Here is a 13285-nt window from a genome sequence, read left to right on the forward strand (position 1 = left end):
CTACTAATGTAGCACAGTAACCACTCAAGGCTTTTGCTTAAATACACTCCACTTTCCTTAGTAGTTGCTTTAATCTGTTCAGGTTGTCATAACAAAAATGCCGTAAATTTGGTAGCTTATAAGCAGAAGTACATTGAGAGAAGTCCAAGATTGGGGCATCAGAAGCTTTGGTATGTGATGAGGATTCACACTCTCTGATTCATAGTTGGTACTTTCGTGCTGTGTCCTCATGTAGAACAAGAAGCAAACAAGTTTCCTTGGGCCTCTATTACAGTGACAGTTTTTACATTCATCAGAACATGCTCTCCTCAATTCCTGAAGGCTCATCTTGTTATTATCATTGCATTGGGAATTCAGTTTCAGCATATCAATTTCAGGGGAATACAGACAGTCTGAGCATTAATCCACCTCAGAATTGGAGTTGATATGGATTTCTGAATACTTAATTAAACATAATCTTCACAAGACCTTTCAGTACTGTCCACTGATTTCTTTGTATTTTGGAGAAGTCAGTCTTAACTGGCTCCAGGTTTCTGTTTACACATTCATTTTACAAAAAGTTGTGAGCATAATTTATGTGCTGATGATGCAGAAAGTGAACCTGCAAAAATCCCTCCTTTTGTATTTCATGTTCTAGCCTAGGTGTTAGGCAGTGAATACAAAGTCACACAAGCTCTATCTTGTGGTGACTAGTGCTAATGGGGTGATGTAGAAAGGGTAAGGGCCATTGAGAAAGCTAGGAATACAAGGGGGAAAAGTGAAGGTTAGTTGTATGCTAGTAAATTGGTTGCTGATTTCTGTGATAGTTTTTTCCCTCATAAATCACATTTACAGATGGGAAACTGAGTCTGATGGGAAACTGAGTCTGGAGGAGTTAAGTAACTTATCACAGTGCTCATGTCGTGAAAAGTACTTTGTATCCAAAGCCTTGATGTTCAGAGAGGATGGTTATGGTGCTCAAGTACATTTGGCAGGAGGTGTTTGGTTGTCTTGCTACTACCAGCCTCTAGTAAGCAGACTCGAGGGGTACTGCTGCCCAGCCTTCAGTGCACAGCGTATGCTCCCCCTGCAGTGGAAACTTGTCTAGGCCAAAGTTGAGAACCCTTCTTTAGAGTGCCAGTTCTTGATGACCTCAGTGGTCATCAGGACAGGAGGACCTGGTCTTCCTTCAACTATTGAAAGGTTTCACAAGAAGAATTCTAATCAGTTTCTGTTTATTTAAATTTGACATCTTATATTGAAAGCAGTTGTACTTACATAGTTTTCAGAAAAACAATTGGTTTGTTTCATTGGAATGTTTAACATGCCCATTGTTTGTAGAAACACAAAGTGTATAAATTATTTTTAAATAAATTTATGTCGTACAGAAACCAGACCAGTTCAGTTTTAGGGCATTTTGTTACTTCCAACAGTTCTGTATTCTTTAGTTCCAGGCAATTGTCAGTATGCTTTCTGATTCTAGATTTTGTTTTTCTAGAAATTTGACATAAACATCATATAATATGTGATCTGTTGTGCCTGACTTCATTAACTTAGCACATTTTTTGTTATATTTGTGTTAATTTTAATATTAGTACTTATATTACATTTTGCTTATTTGATGTATATTCTAAGTGATGTCACTAAAAAGTTTCTGAATAAGGCTTTTGTTAAAATATAATTTTATTGTTCTTGGGTGCCTATGTAGAAATATAGTTGTAGACCTACAGAAATTTGTATTTAATCTTTTTTGTTTTATGAGGCAGCAAGGCTGCCTTCAGAATTCTTCATCCTCCTGCCTCAGCCTTGTGATGCTGGTATTATAGGCATGTACCACATAGAAACTGAGATAAACTGTATTCCAAAGTCATTATTTTATATTCCCAACAGTGGTATATGAGGACCAGTTTTCCACATTCCTACCAACACTTGCAACAATTGGGTTTCACTTTTTTGAGACAAGCAACTGCCTTCAAGTATTCTCCTGCCTCAGCCTCCTGAGCAGGTAGAGTTACAGGTTTGAACCACTGAATTTACTTGCAGGTTTTTTTGTTTGTTTGTTTTTGTTTTCTCCATGTGTTTGGGTCTCTTGCATGAATGTGTGCACCTATTCACATGTGCCTGTGGAGGCCTGAGGTTGATAGTTTTCCTCAGTTGCTCTTCAGATTGAGGCAAAGTCTTCATCAAATTCAAATTAGCCTCACTGTCTGGCTTGCTCGGGCTGTCTGCCTTTGAGGCTGGGTCTGTAGTAGGCCACCACTGCAGTTCTTTACCCACTAAGACAGTTTTCTGGGTTATAGTGTTTCTGATTTATAGCTTTTCATATGCTGTTAGCCAATTTTGGATATTTTCTTTGCTGAAAAGTCTTTTCAGCAAAAGTTATTTAAACAAAACTTTTTTTTTTAAATCTTACTATGTTAAAAGAATTATTTTTGTTGTTGCTTCTTGGTTAAGATAGAGATCTTACACTGTCTTTAGCCTCCCAAGTCCTAGGATTACAGTTGTGGGCCATAGTGTCCAGCAAGAGTTCTTAATATGTCCTGGATACTAGAGACTGGTTTGTTTGTTTGTTTTTGTTATATTAGAATAAGAGGTATATACCTATGTTTTTCTTGTTTGTAAGGGCTAAATAAAGTAGAGAGAGCCTTTGGATTTGGTGATTTGGGATATTCCACCATGCATATTCTTAAACCTTTTTTTGTCCTGGAAAATTTTTTGAGAGAGAGAAAGTAATCCCCAGCCTGCACGTAGACAAAATACTTGTCACCTAATGATCTTAACTATCAGTTTGAAACTTTAGAACTTTATATAAAATGTGAACCAATGAAAACTAAGTTAGTCATTACAGTTGCCCCTGTAATATTTTAGTAAGTTTAATATAGCTGTTGCCATTTCCAGTTCATCTTTTTTATGTTAATTGGTCTTCATATTCGTTGTCTATGGATTAGAAAGTCATAATGTGATAGTTACAGTTTATGTGTTATGACCCTTTCTAATCAAAAGGAAGTAAGTATTGGGCATTTCTAATACCTTAACAGCTCGGTGTCTAAGATTCCTTTCAATTACAAATAGTAAGATGTATGTACTTCATGAATTACCCTGCCTTCAACCATGATGTTATACATTAAGAACAAACATAATTCTATGATAGCCTCTTGTTTTCTTTATTGATATGTGTGAGCATGTACACACATTTGTGCCTTGTGAGTTTATATATATTACATGCAGGCAGGTCCCAGAGGAAGGCATGGAGCTGGAGTTACAGGTAGTTGTGAGCCATCTGATGGGGCCTTGGGAATCACACTGAAATACTCTAAAGAGTTGCTTTTAACTCCTAAGCCATTGCTCCAGCCCTCAGTCCTGTGCTATTATTCCCAAAAATAGATAATTGCCTCCCAGTCTTAGGTAAAATTAGAGAAACTTATAATTGGAAGAAAAAAAATCTATATGTAATCTTGAAAAATGAAAAACATTAGGAAAATGGTTGAAATTGTTATTTAATAGTTTTATAACAGAATTTTCGGGCTGTGGTTATAGAAGATACTAGTATTAAGCAAGGCATGGAGATGTTCCTGTAATCCCAACATTTAGGCTGAGTGCAAACAGTCATGAGTTCAAAGCCATTCTGAACTATATAGCAAGATCCTGATTCAAATATTCCCACCCTCCAAAACAGCTGTTACTACTATAGAGGAAGCTCAGTGGCAAGTAGTTGTAACACTACACTATTTTTCCTACCTTTGTTTGAATCTGTTCTAAATGTTCATTTAATTTTTTAGGTTAATGAGATTGTGGGGGGTTTTGTTGTTGTTTTTAAATAGGGTCCCTATGTAGCTTTGGCTGGCCTAAAACTTGTTATGTAGACCATGCTGACCTCAAACTCACAAAGATCCTCCTGCCTCTTTCCCAAAATTCTAGGAATAAAGGCTCACAAGTTGACTCCATGAGTCTGATGACCTAAGTTCAGTTTCCAGAGTTCACGTGGTAGAAAGTGAGAGACAACTGCTTCAATTTGCCCTTTGATAACCTCCATGTGACACACACATCCCATCCATCAGCATCTCCTGCCACCTCCTATAAAAGTGAATAAATAATGTTGGCTGGGTGTGGTGGCATACACCTTTAATCCCAGCACTCTTGTGAATTCAAGGCCAGTCTGGTCTACAGAGCAAGTTCCAGGGCAGCCAGGGAACACAGAGAAACACTGTCTTGAAACACACACACACACACACACACACACACATGCACGCGTGCGCGCGCGCATGTGTGTGTGTGTGTGTGTGTGTGTGTGTGTGTGTGTGTAATGAATAAAGGTTTACATAACTCAATTAATAATAATGCAAATGAAGATAAAATTTTCCTGATATTGGAAGGTAAAGGAAAGATTGTGTTTTTTCTTTACATGTCTAATTTTTGTTCAATCCTGTCATACTTTGGTATTGGTATTTTAATTAATTAATCATAATTATTTAATTTTCATAATTTCTTGTGCAACATGAAAAGGTAGATTCTTAAGAACTGTGTAAGTAATTAAAAGATTGTGAGGTTTGGACTGGGGAGATGGCTCAGTGGTAAAAAACACTGCTCTTCCAGAACACTGGGTCCAGTTCCCCGGCACCCACATTGCTGTCAGTGCACAGTTACACTGGGTCTGAAGCCTTATGACTTCTGTGTGTACTGCATACACAGACATACATGCAGGCAAAACACCCATACATAGAAAGTTTTGTTTTGTCTTGTAAGACAGAATCTCTGTGTAACTCTGAGATGGAACTTGTAGACCAGGTTGCCTGGAACTCAAATATCCATCTGCCTTTACTTATGAAGTGCCGGGATTAAAGACAAAATTTAAATTAGAAAACAAAAGCTCTGAGTCAGTGCCTAATGTTTTATATTTTTAAAGTGCAGAGATAATTTTGGTTGCAAGCTTTAGTATATTTATTACATTTTTTTCCCTTGCTTTTCTCAGAGGTTTACGTTTTGTTACCTAAATTTTGACTTTCTATTTTCTAAAGTAAATGTTGTGATATATTTGTAATCCAGCACTTGGTGGCTGAAAGCAGTTCAATGCCTTTGTGAGCTACATTATGAGGCTCTGCCACAAAAAGCCAGAAAGAGGAAGTGCTTCGATGACACCTGGACATAAATTATGAAAATCTTTTCTCTTGTAGTTGACCATAGCCGAGTTAAATTGACTTTGAAGACTCCATCTCAAGACTCAGACTATATCAATGCAAATTTTATTAAGGTATGTATTAAAATGAAGGGACTTTTCCTTGCTATACTTAATGCCTTCTTTTATACCAATTTTATTGAAGGTATTAACTGTCCAAAATGTACTAATAAGAAAATAAATTAGAATAAAACCCGGCCTTGTATATCTTGTGCTTTCCTTCAAGGCGCCTAAGCCATATACAGATCAAAGTGTATATATGTGTGTATGTTAGAGCAGAGAGACTTTTCTGGGTGCTGCTTTTACATTGAAGGCTTATAAATATTACCAGTAAATTGTCCCTTGGCCTTAGGTATGCCTATACATTTCTTGAAGTAGTTCCAGTTTTTCTTGTTAATGAAATTACAATAAACACTGTTCTTTTGAACAGTTTAAGATAAATTAATAGTGCAAAAATTACTAGATAATACTGTTTTAAATTCATAAGCTATAACTGAAATTTTAAAAATCTTTGGCAACTATTACTATTTGTGGTGACATATACTTATAATCCCAACATTCTGGAGGCTGGGGCCAGAGGATTGCAGTAAATTCAAAGTCAGCCTAAGCTAAAGAATTGATAAATAACTAAATAAAAATTGAATAATGAAGTGGTAGTCATCCTGTTAGATAACTTTAGTCAGCCTTGAATCAAAAGTATTAAAATGGTAGGCTGGTGGGTGGTTGCTTGGTTTAAGACACTGTTTCTTCTTGTGGCCCAGGCTGGCTTGGAACTGGAGATTTCTTGCCTTAGCTTACCTGGTGAAAGATTGTAGACTTGCTCTACTGTGCCCTGCCTGTTGTGTTTACATTCTTACGAGGAAAGAGATGCAGATTCCTGTGTGACTGAGTTTAAATAAAGGCTAAAATTTGTTTCATAGGTTATTTTGTGCTTTTGACTCTAGTTATACAACTATTATAGCTTTTCAACAATTTTATATTGGCGGTCATAAATATTTTAGTAAGTATTTTGTTGATAATAAATGTTAGATAATCAAAGTAGTAAAAATTAATATTGTCTGTGTATTGAACAAATACGGTTTCAAGTAAAGAATCTTCTTAACAAAATGAACTTAGTGTAGTAAGACACAAAATTAATAGATTAAACAAGAATAGGTATTGTATTTCAGATATTGTCAATCTGTAGATTATATATGTGTGGTAAGATTTGTAATTTTAAGCTATACTGAGGGCACTGATTCAAATGTATGTCAGTCCATTTACTTTAGTCAGCTGGCTGTATTGTTTGATCTATTAACTTACTCCAAAGCCCTACAGTAGGCTCTGAATGGGCTGTTAAGGCTACCTTGGAAAGAACTGCTAACATTAGTATTACTCTTAGAATCAAACTGTGCTTTTGTATTTCCACTATGGTTAATTTTTGGACTATGCATTAAGTTTTTGTTGTTGTTTTCTGAGACAGAGTCTGTGTGGCACTGGCTGTCATGAAACTCAATATGTGGATTAGGCTGGCCTAGAATTTACAGATCACAGAGGTCTTTGTGCCTCTGAGTGCTGGGATAAAAGGCATGTACCACCATGCCCAGGATTTTTGTTTTTATTTCTTATTGCAAAGTGATTTAATAGTACTGATTCTGTTCAGTATACCCAGTAAATACAAAGTAGTATTGATTAGCTAAATCAGAACTGAAAACTAAAACTGAAGTGAATTTGGCACATTTTGCCATGTTTTATGCACCATGAAAAGAAGGTGAAATCATTACTAATAAAACTTAAAACCTTAATGAATTGAGTTATGAAATATTCTTGATGATCACAGTAGATGTAAATCAGTTTACCTTTCATCCTTTCAGGGCGTCTATGGGCCAAAAGCTTATGTGGCAACCCAAGGTCCTTTAGCGAACACGGTCATAGACTTCTGGAGGATGATATGGGAGTACAGCGTTGTGGTGAGTGATTTACATCTGGTTTCCGACTGGGGGAGACAACTTGATAGGTAGAGTGGTTTAAGTGTAACACATTTCTGGAAAAGACAATAGATAACTTTGAAGATGGCTTATTAAATTCTCACAAATATTTTAAGAAAAGTGTACTATAATTTAAATCTTGCCCTATGTCAGCCAATGATATAGCTACTAAATGACTTTAAAATCATTTTTAAAAGATTAATGCTTACATAGACCAACAAAATGACTGATAATATAGGCATGTTCTTTTAAAATTTGATAAATATAATATTTTTAATTTAGACTGGGGAATTCATACATGCATTCAGTGTATTTCCATCATATTTACCCTCTACTCCCCCATCCAGCTTTTGTGGGATATCCCCCCTATGCATCCCCCTTCTAATGCCTTGCCCAATTAGTGCTACTCATAAACATATCATGTGCCGCCATCTGCTGAAGCCTGGTGAGCCTGCCAAAGATCTTATCCCCAAAGAAAACTTGCTTGGAGCTGGGAGGGGATGACTCAGTAGTTAAAGGACCCTGGCTGCTCTTCCAGAGGACCTAGTTGTGATTCCCAGGACCTACATGGTGGCTCACAACCACCTATAACTCCGGTTCCAAGGGATCTAATGCCTTCTTATAACATCCATGGACATTAAGCATTTGTGTAATGCACAGACCTGCATACAGGCAAAAGGCCTGTCCATATACATAAAATTTTTGAAAATCCTAACAGCCATTATTTGTCAGCATCTCCTCAGCTAGGAATGGGGAATTCTGTGTGACTCTCCATCCATCCATGGTCAAGTCTTTTAACCTTTTTCTAGAAGTAGACTCTTGGGTCCCTCTTCTTAGAAAAATAGATGTAAATATATTAACTATAAGTTGTTATGTGAAGTATAAAAGAATGTACCCTCCACCACCCTCCTACCCCAGCTCATTCAGTTGGAAGCATATCTAAACTATGGGCCTTTTAGTTCCTTTGGCTTTTTTGGATAAAGGGAAATATTATGCCCTTAGGTTTGAAAGCAAGGAAATATGTGGATTGTTAGGTGCTGCAAAGTGCCTATCTTTTAGACTGTGTGTCATCATCGGAATCAGCATTTGTTGTGTGGATATAGAGACACAGTCACAAGCTCTCACTCCTTTCCCAGTGATCCTAACACGGTGGCATCCTTCATTATCCCTTTGAGAGATCAATAAAAAGAGTATGGGATAACAATAGTACTTTTTGTTCGCTGTCAATTTCACTTTCAAATGAGATTTAAAACAGAAATAAATTTCCTAGGTAATGGGAACATATTATGTGCAGATAGGAGTTTGAATTTCACAGATGTATATATTTGTCAGAATTTAGAGAATGGTCACTTAAGATTTGTGTATTTCATTGTTGAGTATTTTCAAGGGAAATATTATAGTAAACAATATTGAGATCTGGGTAATACTTAGCATGCTGAGGTAACTAGGGGAGAGTACTGCTGCCTGCTGCATACTGAGGCATTGAAGTACATTTACAAAGAAGGTGGCAGAGGAATAAAAGAATACAGTGATAGTTACAATAAAAGTTTAATGCTTATAATGTACAGTTTTATTGTAAATCTTTCAACTTAAATTTAGAGGCTGCTAATCTTAATATGTTCAAGCTTTAGAAAGTTATACTTAAATGTTCTTTAATATTTGGTTAAGAGTAATAGAATTTGGTAAGTACCATGACAGTTCTTTCATATAATTCAAAAGTAAGAAATAAAAATAAGACAGATTCACAACCTAATCCAGACAAAAGTCATTTTAAATGGCATCACTTATTTATTGCTGTGTAGGTAGTTCTCATTTAGAAGGTAAGGTTTTGATATATCCTGTACTTAGTCTTGAGATTTTATTTATTTCTATGTGTGTTTGCCTGCATGTGTGTCTGTGTTACATGTGTGCAGTGCATGCAGAGGCAGAACAGGGCATCACATCACCTGGAACTGGAGTTAGAGATAGTTGCTAGCCACCATGTGGGCTCCGGGAACTGAAACTAGGTCCTGCATGAGCAACCAGTTCTCTAAACAACTCAACCATCTCTCAGCCCCTGTACTATACTTTTAACTTTAAAGCTACTTGTTAATGTAGAACAAGTATAGTTTTGCTCAGAGTAAAAGATAATTATTGAAATTTGTATTTAGTTTTAAAAATAAAACTACTTTTAACTGATATAGTCTTTATCTCCCACCCCAACTCTTTTTTAGATCATCGTAATGGCCTGTCGAGAATTTGAGATGGGAAGGGTATGTATACCACTTAACACATTATATCTACAAGTTCCTGGTCATTTATTACTTCACAGTAATCTGATCCCAAGCAGTTAAGGGTACATAATTCTTTTGTGTGCTCTGCTATTTTATATACTATATGGAGCAAAATGCCTCTAAAGCACAAACATGTTTGTGTACTTCAGAAGTACATTCTGTGATATAGTAAAAATAATAGTTATCGTTATAGTTTTCAAATGTTTCATGGTATTTTAAGTTAAATATAGTTTATTGTCTAGAAAGTAATTTTTGAAATATTAATGAATTGAACAAATAAGCATATTAAAGTAATTCTAATGATAATATTTAAGCTGCATATGGTATCATATACCTGTAATGCCAACACTTGAGAGGCACAGGTTGGAAGCACGCCACAGATTTGAGGTCAGGTTGGTCAAATCTATATAAGACTTTGTCTCATATTTCTTTTTAAAAGACATATACACATAGAGACTATGTGTATGCATATGTACATACATACATGTATGTTTGTGCAGGAACAGTTAAATGTGTATGTGAGTGTAAAAAACCAGAGATCAGCATTCAGTCTATTTGTCTGTCTCTCCTTGTTTGAGATAGGCTCTCTCACTAAACTTGGAGTTTATTTCATCTAGACTGGCCGGCCATTAAGCATCCAGAATTCTGTCTGCTCCCACAGTGCTGGGGTGACAGATGGATACCACTGTGCCTTACTTCTATACAGATGCGGGGTGGTGGGGGTAGACTCAGGTTTGTAAAGCAAGTGCTATGCCTAACCCCACCACCACTTGTGTGTGCGCATAGACATATTTACACACACACATGCGCGTGTGTATATGTGTATAAATATGTCTACATATATCCCCCCAAGACGGCTGTCCTTGGCTGTCCTAGAACTTGCTTTGTAGACCAGGAGTGGCCTCAAATTCAGAGATCTCCTGCCTCCGCTTCCAGAATCTGGGACTAAAGGTGTGTGCCACCACTCCCAGCTTTTGTTTATGCTGTATAGAAAAATTGTTGCTTGGTTTATTTATTTGGTAATGTTCAGATTGAACCCAGAACCTTACACATACTAGCAAACTCTTATCACTGAGATTCCCATTGCTTTCATTTTTAGCTAATGTGTGTAACTGATGCTTTATTGCATACCGTTGTGATGTCCTACAGCATTAGTCCTGAAATTGTCACTGTACAAAGATGGTAATGAATTTACAAAGAATAGTACTTAAGTAAAACTTGTTTTACCGCTAGATGTGACACCCAAGTCAAACTTAAAGAATAAATGGTGTAGTATCTTTATTTGAAGTTCTTTATGTTTGTGTGATTCATTAGTAAAGGTAATTTTTAGGTTCTAAAAAATGTCTATTAAAATTTTCATTTAGAGATGTGCTACAGAAGCAAAGTAAATCTTTGTTGTATATGTGTTATAAATACTGGAGAAGCAGCTGGGTGTTGATGGCACATGATTTTAATCCCAGCACTCGGGAGGCAGAGGCAGGCAGATCTCTATGAGTTCTAGGCCAGCCTGGTCTACAGAGTGAGTACCAGGACAGGCTCCAAAACAATACAGAGAAACTCTGTCTCAAAAACCCAAAACAAAAAAAGATAGTAATAAAAATAATAATGGAGAAGCCATATTTTAATTTCTTTTATTCCCTGGGAATAACTTTATTTGCCAGTATTAAGTAATGTTGGACAGAAAATAAACAAAGATAAGAAAATCTAAAAATTGAAAACAATCAAATTTTTATGTAAATGTTAATTTTCTTTATTATTATTTGATTTTAGTTGGAAATTAAGGTTTTTTTTCATCTATTTTTTGTTGTTATTGTTGTTTATTTGGGTTTTGGGGGGTCAGGGGGAATTTCTCCCTGGGGTCCTACCTACTTCTGCCTCTCTAGTGCTGGGGTTAAAGTCATGCACCACCAATGCCCAGCTCATATAGTGTGTTTCTTAAGTGTTGTTAAAGTTTAGGATTTCTCTAGCCAGCCCAAAGGCTAAAGACCATGTTCTCTGTCCACTGTAGCCACGCTTCCATATCATTCCTGTAACCTTCATTTTTCCATGCCTGTAGTTTCACCATTCTCCCCTGCACACAAAGCTCTCTTCTGCCATTTATCTCTTCTTCCACCTTTTTAGAACATCACCCCATGGACTCTCCCATCCCTGGTTGTTCTGGGGACACACAGCTCTGCAGACCCCTCCACCGCCACCTCCTCATCTCCCCTTGGAATCCCCTCCCTAAGTCTCTCAGGCTCCTCTGGGTTTCTTTGATGGCGATGACATGTTCCCAGATCTGGTTCTGTAGGATCAGCTCCATCATGCTCTGCAGCAGCTTGTAGATGGAATAGGTGTTGGGGTGGACCCACTGAAAGTGCTGGGTCTGGGCCAAGATGGCAGCCACATTGGTCTCCCCAGATCTGATCATGTTCATTTTCTAATTTCTGGGTTCTTAAAACACCACTTGCCAAAGGAGAAGGGACAGTTAAGGAAAAGTCAAGAATTAGGAGCAAGAGACATGGGAGACATAGGAAATGGGTTGAGGGCCTGGACTGGGTGGTGGTCAAGAAAATGGAGAAGAAAAAAGAAAGGATGTATGGACATTGCAAGAATAAAACCAGCGTGAATGGAGAAAGAAAAAAGGTTGAGGATTTTTGTTTTAATTTCATTAATGATCTTATCATATAAGTAGTGAAAACCACTCTTAATTAGCACAGGCCAATACTGTAGTAAAATTAACAGTGACAAAATGCTTCTTATACCAAGAAATACTCTTTCCTCTTAGCCCTAGAACACAAAGTATTTGTAAAAGCTTAAGAAGTATCATACAGGGCTGGAGAGAAGGCTCAGTGGTTAAGAGCACTAGCTGCTCTTCCTGGGGTCAAGTTCAATTCCCAGGAACAGTAATGGTGGCTCACAACCATCTGTAATGGGATCTGATGCCCTCTTTTGTTGTGCATGAAGACAGAGCACTCATATACATAAAATAATATAAACAAATAAGTCTCTTTAAAATATCATATTTACTGAACTCTTTTCTATTTATCTTTTTTGGACAACAGAAAAAGTGTGAGCGCTATTGGCCTTTGTATGGAGAAGATCCTATAACATTTGCACCATTTAGAATTTCTTGTGTAAGTACCTATTTTTATTTGTTTTTTGATAATTTTGTGTATGAATACAACATATTTTGATCAGCTCCATCCCTGCCTCATTTTCCAGCTCCTCAGACCCACTGATTGTCTTCATGACCTTCTTTTGATCCACTAAGTCTAATTGGGGCATGTGGTGTAGGGCCTTCTGCTGAAGCATCCACAACCCTAAAGAAAATTAATTGTCCCTTGCTCGTCGACCAGCTGCCAGTAGTGAATCTGTACAGGCCTCTCTTCCACCCATGTTGGAATTTTGATTGGCTCTGTCTTGTGCAGGGAAGTGCAGCAGCCCCAACATGCCGTTTCCAACCATTGGCTTTTAGAATCTTCCTGCCTCCTTTTCTACAGTGGCTTCTGAGCTTTGTGGGAAGGGGCTCTGATGTAGATGTCCCATTTGTGTATGAGCACTGTACTGTCATTTAGTCTTTCTCCTCTTTAATCAGTTCTATAGCAGGAAAAAAAATGAATAGAGGGTGGGTTTTCATCTGAACTAAAAGATAATTTTTTTTAAAAATCCTCTTAATATGAGATTTGGTTTAGTGAATAAAAACTGATCTGATTTGTCAGTACCAAAATTAATCCATTCTGAAGACTTTAAAATAAAAAGGAATTTCTACATATTTTTATTTATTTGTTTTTTGACATTCCAATCCCAGTTCCCCCTCCCACTTCTCCCACTCCCCCTCCCATCTGCTCATCAGAGAGGGTATGGCCTCCTCTAGGAAGTCTATGATGTCTGTCCCATCATCTCATTGAGGC

General features: G+C 37.1%; 1 protein-coding gene across 1 annotated transcript in view; it reads left to right on the forward strand.

The window, feature by feature from the left end:
- Positions 1–13285, forward strand: part of LOC127216515 (tyrosine-protein phosphatase non-receptor type 12-like) — a gene marked incomplete at its 3' end in the record, with an annotated part of 57681 nt that overhangs the window by 23967 nt on the left and 20429 nt on the right. Inside the window, 4 exon segments of the mRNA XM_051177219.1 lie at positions 5151–5227; positions 7006–7101; positions 9333–9371; positions 12437–12508. Coding sequence (XP_051033176.1) covers positions 5151–5227; positions 7006–7101; positions 9333–9371; positions 12437–12508 — 284 coding nt within the window.

Source organism: Phodopus roborovskii, unplaced genomic scaffold (genome assembly GCF_943737965.1).
Source record: "Phodopus roborovskii unplaced genomic scaffold, PHOROB, whole genome shotgun sequence".
Classification (NCBI taxonomy): domain Eukaryota; kingdom Metazoa; phylum Chordata; class Mammalia; order Rodentia; family Cricetidae; genus Phodopus; species Phodopus roborovskii.